This window comes from Pipra filicauda, unplaced genomic scaffold, assembly GCF_003945595.2.
Source record: "Pipra filicauda isolate LSUMZ 115617 unplaced genomic scaffold, ASM394559v2 scaffold476_size470866_pilon, whole genome shotgun sequence".
NCBI lineage: Eukaryota > Metazoa > Chordata > Aves > Passeriformes > Pipridae > Pipra > Pipra filicauda.
The window spans coordinates 178,542-195,218 of record NW_024104616.1 but is presented as its reverse complement, the minus strand read 5'-3'; the positions used below and the strand labels follow the sequence as shown (position 1 = coordinate 195,218).

The window sequence follows — 16,677 nt, the reverse complement described above, 5'->3', positions numbered from 1 at the left end:
TACTTAATTGGATCCAGAGGTCTAAAGAGGAGCTGGGAAATGGAGCAGGATTTACCTCACCTGCTCTTGGGCAAAGAAGAATGAGACAATGAGCTCTGACTTAGGTATTACAAGATAGCTTTACAGCAAATGAAGGAAAACAGGTGCATCCTTTGGGTGATGACTTTCATTTTTCTTACATTTTCATCTTAGGACAAGATGAACCATCCTCTGAATATGTCTAAATTAAAAGAAGGTTAGAGCTACTAGCTTAGCTACAGATACCGAAGTTCCAAATGCCGAAGCTGAGGCAATGCAAGTTAAGTTGCTACTTATTTCATGGAGTGAGCCTTTTTCTTAGGTTACTTTCTTTAGCTTGCATACATCCAAACACAGAAAAAAAGGTAAAGCTGTAGAAATTACAAAATAAACTATGAAAAGTCTACTAAAAAGGGCCTTCCTGTGTGTATGCATTACAAGAAAGTCTTTTATGTGATTATTGACTGTATGACTCTACATAGGCTTTTCTTAAAGGACATTATTCCACAAAAAAGATGACAGGGCTCTGCAGATTAGGAATGGGGGCTCTGCAGATTAGGAATGTCAGTAATACAGTATATTTGAGAACCATTTCAATTGCAGCAAAAAGGTGCTGGGGAAGTCAACAAAACTAAGGAGTTTGGAGGCCGAGATGAGGGCACTATTTCAACTATAGAATTGCCTGTACTTTTGAGAGTGAAATACAGATCTACCAGTGCAATTGAAGTGCCTACTTGCAACATAAAGTAAGAAATTTGTGCATTCAAATACACAAGCAAAATATTGGGATAAAAAAATTCAAAGCAGGTTTAGTGATTATAACTGTACACTGACCAATGCTCTCCTGGCTCATTAATACACACTTCCAGTCTCATTAACTGTGCCTGAGCTCTTGTTTGCACTCCTAAATTAAAATTATCAAAAAGATATCCTATTATATATTATGAACCTGTTCTTCCTATATATGGATGCTGTTTAGGAGAAATTATATTACACCGACTATGGCTGCAACATTAGAAGTTCTAATTCAATCTTCATATGCAATACTGTTCATAAACTCTTACTTTTCCTTACATTTTAAATTGCATTTGGGTTACTGTGAACCTTTATTTACTGCATCTGCTGTAAAAGTATGTAATTTCTTCTTTAATTGTAAAAAAAGCTATAATTTAGAAATATTTTTAGCTATAAGGTTTATAGATGCAAGGGTCACTTTCAGTTTTAAGCAGTAATTTTAACTTTTGCAATTCAATGCTGCAGGTATTTTTTTCATTCAGAAAGGTATGGAGTGTGGGGAGAAAAGATGGTGAAAGAGAAACACAAAGATGATACCTGCACATTTGTGAAGTACCACGAGGAAACTGTGAGACACATTTCATACACTGATACACTACCTGTGGATTTAAATCATTCAGATTTAAATGACCAGGTTTCCCCTCCTCCCCATATGCACATGAAGGGAAAGATGTAAGCAGAAAACACCCTCACTTTATTATCTTTTTTGATTAATTTAGCTTTAAGAACCAATTTTGTATTATTATCTCTAACTAAAAGCAACAATATTATTTAAATGTAGTATAAATTCAGAAAACATTGACATGAACAATGATGAAGTAAGGAAGTATGTCCTCTGAGTAGGACTTACCAATAGGAAGTGCTAGATCTTTCTTCATCAAAGCTGCTGCACATGATCCTCCTAAATTTGCCAGTTCTTTCTCCAGCTGAATAATACCCTTCAAATTAAAACAATTCTCAAAATTAGTGTCCCAGAAAATAGGACAATGAATGCATTTCCCTAACTATGCTTTATGTGAAGAAATATTTTTGTCCCAGCTTGAAGTTTCTCAGCAATAAATTTCTTGTCATACAGATACTGTCATGTTTTGCTGTGACACAGGACAGTGTACCAAAATTTTTAGAATAATTTCCACTTGGTAAAACCATTAATAAATGGGTTACCATGCTTCTGGTAGCCTAGTAAGAATATCTGAATATGATAATTGGTAACACTTCAGGAAAATGTTCAGAAAATTTCACCACAAAGTTGCAAAAAGAATGACAACCTTGCACTGTCTGTCCAATCACTTTAAGTTACTTATGGTGTTTTTTAGTCCTGAGATGCAAGGTAGTTTTTACACTATAAAAGTTGCTTTTCTATATATAAAACTTTAGAGTGTTAGTGCTATAAAAAGGTATGTTTGAAAATAATTACTTAAGGCTTTTCTTTAGGGGATAATACATTGGCTAGCATGTTTTAGCACTGAGAGGTCAAAACATGCCAGCAGCTTTGTTCATAAATGCTTTAAAGAAAATGAATGATACAAACACCTGCATGTTTTTTTTTGCTTAAGCATAAATTATTATTCAAACACACAACAGTTAGATAATCTGTAGAATTTATAGATCTGATTTTGCTGAAAGCAAATGAGACCACCATAGCTAATAATCTTACAGTACGTTTTCTTATCCGATAAGTTACGAAATTCCAAAGAACTTCACATTTTGAAAATCTGAAGACATGATTTAGCTTGAACAAAATCCAGGAATAAGATTATATAAATCTTCTGTGAGGGTTGTAGTGTAAGCAAGATGGAGACCTTGTGAAGTTCATGTGAAGCAACAGGCCCAGTGACTCCCAAGATAAGGGAAGAGTTATTTTTCTGGATTTATTATAGAACATATTAAGCATTTTCACTAGTCTCTTAAAGTAAGCCAAAAGAAAGCACTGGGTCAAGGACATGAAGAAATTTCATCTTCCCTTTGCAATAAACAGTGGTGGAAACAATTTGTCCTTAAAGGCAAGATGAGGAGACCACGGGTTAAAATCTCAGGTAGTCTAAATGTACACAAGTATTTCTAGGGAGTCTGAGAGTTCTGATATAACCGAGCACTGGAAAAATAATGCAAATTCGGCATTGAATTGGCAGTGACAGTAAAATACTGATCACTTTGTATCTGAGAGCCCCAAAACTTTGGATTTCTGATGCAACAGTAGGTGGGAATTTTAGGAAATCTTACATCCCACTGACATACAAGATAAAACCACACTAGCTATTTGCAGACTGCCACAAACCAAAGAAAAAGTCATTCCAATAATATCCCGATTGAAGAATTCCAAATCAATAATATCTGTAACAAAAAATGTTAAAACCTTTTTAAAATTAATCTAAAAACACTTTGCTAATGTTATTTAGTCAGAAGTGGAAATACAAATATTTATACCCTCAAAAAATAGCCTTATAACAGAAATTAATTAGGTGTAGCAATTGTAACCATCTCACTTTTTCCTTACCTCATCAGATCCTGGACTAAATTCATATCCAATTGCGTAACATTTGAAACCATAAAAACAAGCTTTTTCATCTTTTACATAGTCTGACGCAGTCTCCAGGGAAAAAAGAGCTTCATTTCCTTAAAAAAGTAAAAGCATAAACAAAATAAATAAATAAAATATTCCTCCTCTTTTAGCACGTTTCTTCTACGTGCATATATATGAAACCTAGGCTTTATATATAACGTGAATTAAAACCATGGGAAAAAAAGCAGACTAACACTTCAAGCAAGAAACCTACCATAAACATAATCAGATTGCCAGCTTGGATAAAGACACTTCAACTTTGAGTTTTCTGCAAAATTATCTTAGCAAACAACTTTTTTTTTCATTATTTCAGTAACTCACATTACTACTAATTATCGCAATATCTATTTATTACCTGGCAATACTAATACCATGGTAGGCCATCCTGAAGATCCAGAGAATTTTTTCAGTTCTATCCATGAATTAAGGTTTTCATGAACAGAAGCATGCTTTGGTCCAAATCCCAGGCTCTGTGCAATTCTGACAGGAATTAGTAAACGAAGAACATCCTCTGACTGAGCAGTGCCACACTGAGTGTCAAACTCTATTGTTATCCACCTGACACATTCAGGAAAAGTCACCTAAAACAAAGCAATAGTTTAATTATGTCCAAGTTTTGGGTGTTGTTGGAGGTTTTTGTAATATTTATTTAGTTTCCTTTTAGTTTTAACTCTTTAGTCTACAAAGTGATTTAATCAAGTAATTCTGTTACGACTGTTTTGATATGCTTTAAATAACATTAACCTAACCTATTCTTTGAACTCCATATACACCTGAACTTCATATACACCTGAAATGCTTTAACACCTTACTCAATTATAATCCTGTATTATAACTTAATATTCGGATTAAGTATTTGTGCCAACACCACTAGTGATTGTTTTTAAGAACTCTGCACAGGTTCATGAAACAAAACAATCACAGACTACTATGAACATTGAGCTCTCATATACCTTTTTAAACTCAAACTTCAATAAACATACTGAATATCTGCAATCCTAGAAAAGTACAGAGCAGCTGAATCACATTTGGGAATATGGCCTGCAGTACAATAGCATATAGCCACAGAAATTCAAACACAGTAACCACTAAACCCAAGGCTTCTGATGAGCTCCATAAACTTTAAGGACAACAACAAGCACTATTGCATCAGGATGATCAGACGGAAGCTATATTTTCTGCAGTGGATGTCTTGCTATCTCACAGTACAAGCAAGTGGAACAGTGGAATAGTAACCGATGACCTCTTCAGGCTCTTGATTACAAGTTTGCTACCTCTGGATTTAGAGTTGTGGTATCAATGTGACTGCAGAGCTCATTATTTCAATAACAGAAATAAGGGATTTATCTCTCAGACATGTAATTTATGCCTGAGAGCTTTACTCACCTAGAAAAAACCATCCCTTCTATACTGATGTTTATTAATATTAATTCAACTAGAATTGACATAAAATAATTTTACAAAACACTGTTTTAGCGTTAGGTAAGAAAGTCTAATATTTGATTATATAACGTATACATAAAGACTTTGAACTTCTACAATCTGTACAGTTAGAGGAAAAAAAACTGTGCATGACAGTAGGAAAATCTAAGACTAACCAAATTTAGGGACTTAAAGTATATACCTGAGTTAGGGAGTTAAAACTTCACTAGTTTCCACTATACTTAATGGAGAAAGAGTTTTGTCCAGGAAGTAGTACTGCAATAACATAGGAAACTGTCTCCTATATTAGAAATATGAATTATCATCCATGGCAACAATTTTTCAGATAGTAAATGCTGACTCAAGAAAACCTACATATCAAGTTTTTAAGAAACTACCCATGCACTTAGAAATTGTGCTCACCTTATAGTGTGTAACAGAGGCAGGTTTATAGGGGTGCTCACTTTCTACAACAGCATAGTGATTGGAGGTAGTACAAGCTGAAAGCCCTTGCTCTGGTTGGTTTCCAGTGGTGCTGTCTGTAGATTGATTTGGGTTAAAAGCTGGAGGGGCATATTTCTGATTCAGAACTGCCACAGAAGGAAGTAGCTGTTGTACTAGGCCAAAGACCTCAACAGCAACCTGTAACATAAGACCACATGCAATAAAGTATTATAACTTGGTGAAAACAATTCCCTCAAACTTCCATTTCTCTACAACAGTTGTTTGGATATTCTCAGAATATCATTAGCTACAATTAATTTATTCATTTTTCAATTCTGCATCGACACAATCTCGACAGAAGAATCACCGCTACATTAATCTCAAATACTCCTCACGGAGACTCGCCAAAGCTGACACAAGAATGTGTATACAGCTGAGGGATATTTTCACTAAAACAGCTTCTACTAAAAAACCTGGACAGTAACAACAAGTAAGCATGAGTTGATGGAAAGCAAATACCATACTGAAGTCATAGTTCAGTTATACTTTGTAATGACATAGTTATTTTAATACATGTAATGTTATGCTTTGCATTGTTCCCTGTAATCTTTAAGACATTTTCAAAGGAATGGAACACTTCTAAAGCAAAACACTTGCCACTGGAAAATAAGATTCTTTTACTTAGAGCTGACATCTTCCCATCTCTAAATTTGGTAGAAATAATATTAATTTATGAGCAAATGCTTTTGCTCTTTACTATAAAAATAGAATTTATATAACATAAAAGAACATTTTATACCATCTGTGTTCATCAATGACCTGTAAATGACATCCTTCTAATGCCTTGTCTTTCACTACTGGTAAAGCCTGTCATATTTCTTTCTGTCTCCTTAATGTTTTTTTTGTAATATTTTCAATTCAAGTTAAAAAAAGTCATTACATGTTTTTAAAATTCTTGACTCTCAGAAAATTCATAATGAGTCAAAGTGGTCAAATATAAACCATTAATTCATAAAATCGTAAGACATCAAGACGTTTGGAATCTCAGAGTAAACCTTTTCGCTGCATAGCATTCACACATTTCTTCAGCAATTTCTGTTGAGGGGCATACCTTGGGAATAGCTGCTGCTACTGGTCCTATGTAGGCTATTATGAGGGGAAGCAGCATGGAAAACAGACTGGAAGAGCTGAGCAATTCTGGAATGTCTTCAGCTAAATAAAGATAATTAAAACACAGGTATTATGAATAAATGTAGCATTGTTCAAAACACATCTTATTTTTCTGGTTTGCTTCTTGCAAGTTAAAACTTTTATTTTCACTTTGAATTGTTTTCCTTATCTAGGCATTCTCAAATTCTGAATCTGCCAAGTTAACCCAAGATAAACATATCATTATATACAGTTCTGTGTTCAAAAATTTCCTTCTGTTAGAGCATTATTTTATTGCATTCTCTGACGTTTTGTGAAGTCGTGTTCGTATTTTCTATGGTATAAAAGTTAGCACAACGAAGTCCTCCTAGCTCTTCAAATCAATTTTTATAGCACTCTGTAATATTCTGGACATTTTTACTACAATGGCTAATGTCTACATTTTTCAAAAATGGATATTTAAGTGCTTACAAATTCTTTACATTCACCAGTCCTGCTGACTACCACCACTGTGCAAAACATGCATAAAATTTGCAAATAACCCAACATGGAAGACCTTTTGGAAACAAAGAATCTTACCAGCTTTAATACAATACTTGCTAAATTGATGAGCAAATTTATATGAGGTATCTATCTATGATATCTCAAGTGCAACTCAATGACATAAAGTTACACAGTCTGATACCTATAGGAATGAAAGGTTAGAAAAATATTTGGAAAGAAATATTCTTTGGAAAGAAAAAGATAAACATCACAACTCTGGGATGCAGTTGTATTCTACTATTACTGGTTGCTAGCAAACTGAAAAGTTTTGAAAGGTAAATTTTCTCAAGCCTTACCATCTACAGCAAGAGCCCTGTGTAACAAGTCTTTGGCTGCTCGAACAACAGCACTCACGACAGAAAGAGCTCTGCTACAATTTTTGTCTTCTTCATTAGCTTTGTTCAACAGCTGTGATTGCAGATCTCCATCATACTCACTCCTAGATGGTAGATTAAGTTAAAGTAAGTTCACAAAATATAAAATGACACTAAAACAAATGACTGACTGATTTTTGGTATAGAATAAGTACAACAGTTTATGATAAAGCAATAAAGGAAACATTACTTTTGCTATTATGATAAAGCAATCAAAGAAACCATGGAGGATATTTTGGAGGCAATGCCTCAGTGTTAGCCCTTTAGAATATTTTTATTTGGTAAAAAGTATTAAAAGCATTTTTCTGGAACGTTTCTTTTGACTAGATGCCTTTTAAATAACAGAAAGGTAATAATTGCTATGTTCTTCCAAGGCCAACCATGTATCTTGATAAAAACAGAGCAATGTTAAATGCATCACAAAAACAAGTAAAACTGTTCCAATAGATATTTCTGCATTAATATAACAGGGAAAAAGATTCTCCCTCCCTATTTCAAAGATTAATTTTGGTTTTGAAATACAGTCCTGGGCTTAACAAACAGTTTTAACAAATAGTTTTTTCTTTTAAATCCACTCTGTAAAGTTAGGCTTTCCTAAACAATACTATGCACAAAATATTTAAATATACATTTAAAAAAGGTATATAACAGTTCTGGTTGGATTTGCTTTTTCAAAGCAGTCAAATGACAATTATAAACTAATTAAAGCCCTCAATATGATAGTGATAAAGCCTTGGCATAGAGAAACAAAATCACTTAGTCAACATGTAAAGCAAAATTTCCTATTGTCTTTTGGATATCTTATGTTTGTCCAGAAAAATCTGATCTTTCAAAACGTCATTCCAGAATATTAATAATTCAGAACTCGCACCTCAGAATGCTCAAAAATTTTACTCTGAGCAGTTTAGTGAATAACAAGGATACCCGTCCTTCTCTACAACCTAAATTATTCATTATTTTAAAAAGATTATTTTGTATGGCAATGTGTCCTAGAACTGTAATTTTGCTGTCAGCCTCAAGCCTTTTTCATTTAGATTTATTAATGAATGACAGCAGGTGAAATTCAACTGAGCACTTTTCCAACAAAACCGTCCAAAACTTTTCTGCCCTTATGAGAAGTGTGTTAACACACTTCTTTCCATATGGCCTTTCTTTGCATATGCATAAGTAACAATTTGATTTGTATTTGAGTATCCTTCAAACAAAACAGTCTGACTCTTACAATCTCTGTTCTATAATAGTTGACTGAACATTTGTTCCTTTGCTGTAGTTAAATCAAAACCTCAAGTCTTATATACATCAAACTGTGAATACTCAAATTAGGTCCGTAACTATAGTCATGAAACAGGTAATGCTAATTTCTGTTGTCCACACAATCTTCAAAAGACAGTGATTACAGGCAGCAGCTGCAAATTTTTCCAACATTTATTCTGTAACAGTTACATTTATTCTGTAACAGTTCTGAGTTGTGGCACTACAAAATTTCAAAAGCTTTTTCGAATTTTATCAGTTGAAACACAAAAACCTGACACTGTTCTGATCTGAAGACAAGACTTCGGTGTGGTTTCTTTCCATATATTATTTTATTATTAAGTTAGAATGCCTTGAAGCTTCCATTACTGAAATGATGTCCTTCACTTTTCTGAAATCAAAGATATTGTTATTTCTCTTTAATTTCCTCTTTTGCTTGTATAAAAGCAGACAATCTAGGAGTGAAAATAAAAGTTTTCCTTGCCTTCTTTCCTCCTTCTTACATAATGATACTTCCTAATTATGATACTTCCCATTAAATTCCTCTAAATGCTGGAGGAATACCCTAAACACAGATGTCCAAGATTCCAGGAGAACAAATCAATGAAAGTATCATGCACCACTGCAACTCCATTCTTTAATAAGCAATTACTGTTTTTACTGAAAAACTGGATCTTTGTGCACCTTCCTCCCAATATGTTGCACAATTTTCCCATAGAAACACTGGCTGTTGATTTATGTTTTGCTTTCTTGATAAATCATAATTTAATTAGAGGGAGGTCTGTTGATTCTTTAAGCACAGACAATCTCATGTTTTGACATAGATTAGGGCTATCCTGTATCTTCAAATATACCGTTACTATAATTTTGCTGGCCACTTTTCTTCATACTTTAGTTCTTTAGAATTTTCTGAAGAGCAACATATTCTTGTGCCTGTTAGTCCAAAATACGTCTCTTGTTGTAGCACTACTTATTTTGCCTCTTCATCTTTTATTAGGTAGGTACATCTCACACATCATCAAACATAAAAGTAAATTATTACTCCTTGCATCTTCTATTGATCAGCCTTGTACTGACAGTTTGAAAACTGTGTCTTTGTATCAGGGCAAGCACCTCAAACATGAAAGCAATGTTTTCTGTAAAAGCATTACCATAAGTGAATTCCTACTGCCATCCTGAAAGGCTGAAGTAAAGCTTCCCTTCAGGACAGTCAGATGTTTCAGCTGATTTTCTTCAGGCAGCTACAATTCCTTTTTTTATACCTTTAAGCTCTTAAGTCAGAGAGGAGGCAGTTCCCATATAAATAGAGCTTGCTTCACTACATGATACAATTGTTTTTGGAAACTGAGGAAATAGCTGAGTAAATCAGACAGATAAACATTCCGGTGAGTAGTCTCTCAAAAATCTCTTAGGATATAGAAAAAACAGAAATTGAAGTAGTGTATCTTACCAGTTCCCTGTATTACAGCTTTAAAGCAACAAACAATGAATCTTCTAAGAGAGGTCAAACATCAAATAATTTGCCAAATCGAAAAAACAAAGAACCTAAAACAAGGCTGGAAGCGGCACCACAAACACACTCGGATACATTTATTTCTGTTACTTCTTAAAAACAGCTGTGGCATAATAGCACTATGATGGTTTTATTCACTTTTCTTAGAAATGGATCATGACAACATACAAACCTGTAATACAGAATCTGTGGAATTTGTCCTCGCGTCTGGTTAGTGCCATTACTGCTCAGACTGCATGTACTAAATGTAAATGTTACACCGTCTGGACACTGAACTGTGGTCATTCCGCCATCTCCATTGGCAGTCCGGCTTCCATAGTTCCTCAAACGAACTGCGTATTTCACATTTTCCTTAAAAAGGAGAACCAAAAATAATATGCAATATAAAACAAATATCTATGGCTTCACGGTACTAGGAAATCTACTATTTTATATTAATAGTGGAGAGTCCGAAAAGTTTTTCAAAGCACTTTACAAATGAAATTAACCAAAAAAGATCTAGCATTTAACAAATATCAAAGCTGTTCCATGTTCCCAAACTATGGGCCATAACTTAAATTACTACTAATTACTTTAAGAGTAACCAAGTACCCAAGAAAGTTAGCTACCAAGTTGAACAAAAAAAAAGTTACATATTCAAAAATATTCTAAAATTATTAAACAACTATGATCTACCTTATGCTATTAAAAAAAATGAAATTTAATTTCTTTTAGTTGACAGGATTTGAACTTTTCAGTTACAGGGTGAAACTGAGACTTTACAAAGCAAACATGTCAAGATCAACTTGTGAATGTATACACAAACAATTCACATCAAACATTCTGATTTTTGTTATCTAAAGAAGTTGTACGAAACCTGCAGATGCGTGCTTATCTTATTTACCTTCAGTGGCACGACTTTGTCAAGTCTGATTTCAGCTATGTCACTAGGAGAATCATCTGTGGTGTAAGTTCCTTTAACCAATTCTAAAGACGTCCATCTATGAGAATGAGTTGCATCTCCAGTATGATCACTCTGATTCAAAGAAATCGAGTCATTAATACATTTATAATGTAAGTACATGACACACGCAAGCAATAGTGCAAGTTATGTTTCGTTCAATAAATTTTTACACATGGCATTACAAACAAAACAAACAGGTTTTTCAATAGTAAAGCCTTTCTCCTAAGAAGGAGAGGTTAATTTCCCATAGCAACCTATGCTTGCCCTTTGGAAGATATTAGAACCGTCAGTTATAGTGTAAAAAACCAGAGGTTTGTCTTCATTACAAGAACCCACAGTACAGTTTTGTGCTGCTTCTAAGAGAGTACATCAACAGTACATGAAACGTCTGCAGGTACAGCCTGACCATGCCAGTAGGCTATTATCCTTTTTTTTCAATTTTTGGTTTTAACTTGGTGTCCTTCACTTATTTTCATTCACAGTTTGCAGAGAGCTAACTGCTACTAATTTACAGTTATCTGCAGAAAGTGAAAAGCCCACTATACTTCAAATATTATTTATAATAAAGAGTTCACGACAATAACCAAGATAAGGACCCTACTAGATACAGTATGTAGCTTGCAATAAAACAGAAATCTCCACCATGAGCAAACCAAAAAACTGTACTAGCAGTGCACCATTTTACTGGGAGTCTAGATTGTACAAGAATATTACAATATTACATTATAAAACATATTATAAATAACTCTGAGGTTACTTTTCTTCAAATATTTTCTCAAATGCAGTACTTACATCATCAACTAAAACCTCCAACTCATATTCATGAATTCCTCCTCCACCATAAACAGAAAATCCTACAACAACTATACCAGCTTTGTCAACAGAGAAACATATTGCATCAGGGGATCCATTCCCAGTATTCCAGCTTCTTCCCTGACTTGTTTTAGTGAATCGGTTTGGAGTGGATTTGACCGAATGGAGAGAGTTCAGTCCATCAACCTGTAGAAAATTAAATACAGGTGTCAGAAAATATTAACTGCTACATGCTAGAAAACTTTAAAAAAGCAAAGTTAAGTGAATTAAATTACCAGATTTTCAACTGGGTAAATTTTAAAACTCAATTCATAAACATTAGAATATGTCACTACTGAGCCTTCTAGTCAATACTGACTAAAAAGAAAAAAGAAAATATTTCTGGTAATTAGAAATTAATTAGGAATAATTAGGAATCTGATTAATTTTTTAAAGTATTTAAATACATATTTTACAAGATAAATTAGCACAAAATATAGATTAACTGTACTAAAAGAAGAGTTAGGGATTTCTGTCTTAGGTGCAGTCAAGAAGAGGACAGATAAAAATAATAACATAATGGTAAAAACAATTTCAGTCAAGATGTTATCAAAAGTTTGGTTCTTTCTGTGAGAAAAACTTGTTGATAGTCCAGAGGCAGTGATACCCCTTTAAGAAAATCAAATAATTTTCCATCATATAACTAAGTTACAGCCTCACAAAAGGATATTTGATTGGATACATGCACAGATATGCAGGCAAAAAGATAAGCACTCAAAAAAATTTGCCACTTTGTAAACAATCTGCAGTATTCTGTAGCCATAATTAAATAGCTATTTATCAACAATACTTGCCTAATACAGTGAATACATGCTTTTAATTTACGCAAAATATCTGAGCTACTGAGAACTGAGAATTCCAGCATCTTTGAAAGATCTGCGTACCTACAAAATACCTGTAACAGCCTATATCACATTCATAATATATCTGTCCTGAAAGATTTCTAGCAATGATTTTACAGCAGTTTTACCTCAGATCCTAATGCTGATGCTGTAAGCTCACTCACAATACTAGCAAGCAACCCACAGGTATTAGAAACCAGATGTGAAGAGAAAAGTTCATTTTCTCTTCTAAGGCTGTTCCGTACTGGTAGAACAACAATGACTAACATCTTTTCCAGCACTTCGCGAAAGCTTGTCATCCCTGAAACGTTTTCTTCACTCTGCAGTATGAAAAAAAACCAATGACAAATGACATTGTTAGTAAAAAAGAAAAACCCAAGACACAGACTTTCACATATTATAAGCATCAGGTAATTGAAAAATCTGTGACTTCATGACGATAAGAAATGTCTAGAGGGTGAAAAAACAAAATTAAAAATTCTCAAAGCTATGATAGTATGTATTCCCTTGTCAAAAGAACTAATATTTTTATTTTCCTGAATGAGGTAGTGACCACTTTGTTTATTGAATTGGAAACATATCCTATATGGGTATCCTTCTCAGGAGAGAGAGTTTTGCTTTACAGCCTATAAAGCCTAATGGCTTTATAAGCATACATAAGAACACAGTAGATATACAGCTATCTATGGAACTATTAATATAATTTTCTTCTATGTTTTCTAAAAAAGAATCTCAAAAGCTTTTTAGTTTTGGTGTTAGTAAAAAGAATCTTCTATGCAAGCAGGTAAATGAAAACCAGTGGCGGGATGCTTACAAAAACAGTTGTTCTTTATATGAAACAAATCTAAGCTTAGGTATCTACTGTGCCTTCTAACTAGCAGTGACATCCACTGTTTTCCATAACAGTTATCCATACTGAAAATAATTTCTGATGAGGAAAGATAAAAGCAGCTCTACTGATGAAAATTTAAGGTCTGTTTTCCTCGCCATTTTGTCTCTCAAAATTATCCAAGCAGTGAACAGATATGGAAGACAATTAGATAAAGCAAACCTGCACAGACACCTGCACAGAACACTTCCCATCTTTAGCAGTTAAGAGGTAGCTGTATCTAAGACATAAATATTATACTTGCATTTAACAGCCTTTGGTGATTTTTTTCTTCATTAATTTATGCAGATGCTTTCCAAATCTATGAAAGCTTTTAGCATACTAATGGCCTACAGGAGATTGTTCTCCAGCTAAACCACATATTTTATAAAAGAGCAGCAAACTTCTGAACTTACCTTTTGCTAAGGTCTCTGCTCAAAACTTTTGGTATTGGTAGGCTCAACAACTATCATTTATTTACCTTTCCTGCATCATTCATCATTTCATACAATCTTACCCCTTTTGTCTTCTCAAGTGAATAATATTATTTAGTAGTCCAATATCCTTGATTATCATCTTAACCCTTTCCATTCCTGTAAATCAATTCTAGAATAAAAGAACTGCAAAAATACAGTATTCAAGAGCCTTGATTAAGAAACTGTTTAATAAGCTTTGCTAGAACTATATGAACTAGGTTTCCTTTGTTGTCTTCTTTAGAAACTCCAGTTTGAGACGTGATTTTTTATTACCAAAGCTGTGTTAACTCTTCCTCAAAACACCAAATCTATCAACATGTTCCTCCTTGTGATAATGTGAAAAAGTTGAAAAACTGTTGCACAAAACACTATGCAACAGGGTACAACTCCAAAGTATATTTCTTCCAATTTAATATTCCAAAATAACAACAGACATTCTTCAAAAAAATAATTGGAATATTTCAGATAAAAAGATGAAAATTGGAAAAAAAATAGGTTTCTGAAATAAGCCTTTTAGAAAGAAAATGGGTAAATTTATTTTCAACTTGTATAACTGCTTTTTGTTGCAAAGTAGAAGTTGTGATTAAATTTTTAGAATACATCCTGACCTGACTGAGTTTTTCCATGTGTGCAACCAAAAGAGGAAAACGATGGGCCAGAGCAGAGTCATTCTCAGTGCTGACTTGTTTAACCATTGATCGCAGCAACGCCTCTCCATCATAAGCAATGGGAAAGATAGAGGTCAGCTTTACTGAAGTATGGCAGAGAGCAGACATAACTGCAGCAAGAAGGCGACTGCTGGAGGTTTTGAAGTTTGCTTCCTGAATGTCCTAAAAACATAAACAGATTCGAACAGAATGGCACCATTGCACTGAAAGTAAACAAGAGAGAAACTACTTTTGAAAGGAACTTTTCAGCTTTATCATAATTATAGAAATAATTTAGAGAAAGCTTTCCTATGAATTTTACATTATCTTCTCTCATAAGTTTGCATTTAGATTTTCAAAATTGGACTAATCAATATTTTTGGTTGCTATATTTTAAAATAATAAACCATTTAATATTACTTTTCAAATTATGGTATCCTTTGAAGACAAAGCATTTCTTACAATTAACCAAACAATTTAATTAGACTAATACATTAAAGATTCTTCCTTGAAATTGTATATGATAAATGAATTTTCATGCAAAGCAGCAAACTGTTTGCATCTTACTACAAGCAATGCAAGCAAGCAACTACACCATTTAGATGTGGAATGCTCATTCACATTAAGCAAGATACTTGGAAAGTTGTTGATTACAGAATAATATTGTCAGCTGCTTCTCATGTACTTGGCTAGGTCAGAGCACTGTTGTAATATTTAATAACGAGGAATTACTCAAGTATTCATGAAAAAAACGCTACACTTATGCTCTTAAGTAACATGCACCAAGAATAAGCACATATAAGGCATGGCCTCAACACTGAAAAAGCAGGTACTGACAGTTACCAGCACCAAAAATTTTCTTCGCTGTCTCAGAGAGAATCTTAAAGCCAAGGGAGACAAAGTTCCTAGGCTCTTGTTGAACTTGGGCACTCAAAAACCACCAAACAACAAAGAAAACTAATAACTGATTACTTAAAAAAAACCCAAAAAACCCAAAAAACAGCAAACCACAGCAGAACTCAAGTTGCAAATGAGAGTAAAAGAAAAAATTGAATAAAAGTTTTAAATACTGCTTAGCTTCAATTTCAGCAAAGGTCAAGCTAAGCTGTAATATTTACTTGAGTCATTTTAATGTACCTGGTCCAAACAGTTCAGCAAGTCACAAAGACATGCCCACTGGAGAGCTGGTGTTGGATAAAATGAATGAAAGCAAGCTGTGAATGTATTATGGCATTCCTGAAGAACAGCTTCTAAAAGACTGAGCGGCTGACTGAGATATCCTTGTGGATCATTGTCCAACTTCACCATGCAATGATCAACTCCTTCAGATAAAATTTTTCTCAACAAGGTCCTAGTTTTTCCAATGCAATCTGCTAGTTTGCTCGTTTCTTCTACAACTGCCTTAGCTGAAGCTAGAAGGTTACACAAAGAAAAGAATTAAGTTCGGAGTAACTGAAACATTTTCATATTAAAATGCACATTTTACATGCAAATGAAACAACTGGAATTTAGGAACAACAATGTATCTACATTCAGAGAAGTTAATTTCAAAAGTGACACAGTGAAGGGTGTTAAACCATATAAAAAAACCTGAACATCAGAAACTCCTACTTTTCTGGTCTGTCATAATATATGCTGTGTTTTAATAAGAGCATTATCAAACTACAGGCACGAAAAACAGAAACATCTTTCAAATTTAAATTGTGCTCACCACCAAAGCAGACACTATGCAAAGAGATGAGAAAAAAAGGAAGGTACAAGTAGTCCAAAAGAACTCAGCTGACAAGTCAAACAAGAAATTAATTTTAAAATACATATAAGGTATAGTGTAAAAGTGGTATTGGACATTTGGTTATGCAGATAATTGAAAATATCCCATGTCTGACAGCAAGTCTCTTAATTGATCCAATAAAACCATCTGTATTTCATCTTATAGTATATCCTACATTAATACTTAGATCAAATTTTAGGTGTCCT

General features: G+C 33.7%; 1 protein-coding gene across 7 annotated transcripts in view; it reads right to left on the bottom strand.

Annotated features, from left to right (window-relative positions):
* The window catches only part of MYCBP2 (MYC binding protein 2), a 179,727-nt gene that overhangs the window by 71,718 nt on the left and 91,332 nt on the right, over positions 1-16,677 (bottom strand). For all 7 annotated transcript variants that reach the window (XM_027744280.2, XM_039386244.1, XM_039386246.1 and 4 more), the window contains 12 exons: positions 15,838-16,112; positions 14,662-14,883; positions 12,838-13,029; positions 11,808-12,014; positions 10,956-11,087; positions 10,245-10,423; positions 7,231-7,373; positions 6,354-6,454; positions 5,222-5,440; positions 3,732-3,957; positions 3,311-3,429; positions 1,664-1,751 (listed from right to left, as the gene is read on the bottom strand). In XM_027744280.2, coding sequence (XP_027600081.1) covers positions 1,664-1,751; positions 3,311-3,429; positions 3,732-3,957; positions 5,222-5,440; positions 6,354-6,454; positions 7,231-7,373; positions 10,245-10,423; positions 10,956-11,087; positions 11,808-12,014; positions 12,838-13,029; positions 14,662-14,883; positions 15,838-16,112 — 2,103 coding nt within the window. The remainder of the gene's footprint in view (positions 1-1,663; positions 1,752-3,310; positions 3,430-3,731; positions 3,958-5,221; positions 5,441-6,353; positions 6,455-7,230; positions 7,374-10,244; positions 10,424-10,955; positions 11,088-11,807; positions 12,015-12,837; positions 13,030-14,661; positions 14,884-15,837; positions 16,113-16,677) is intronic.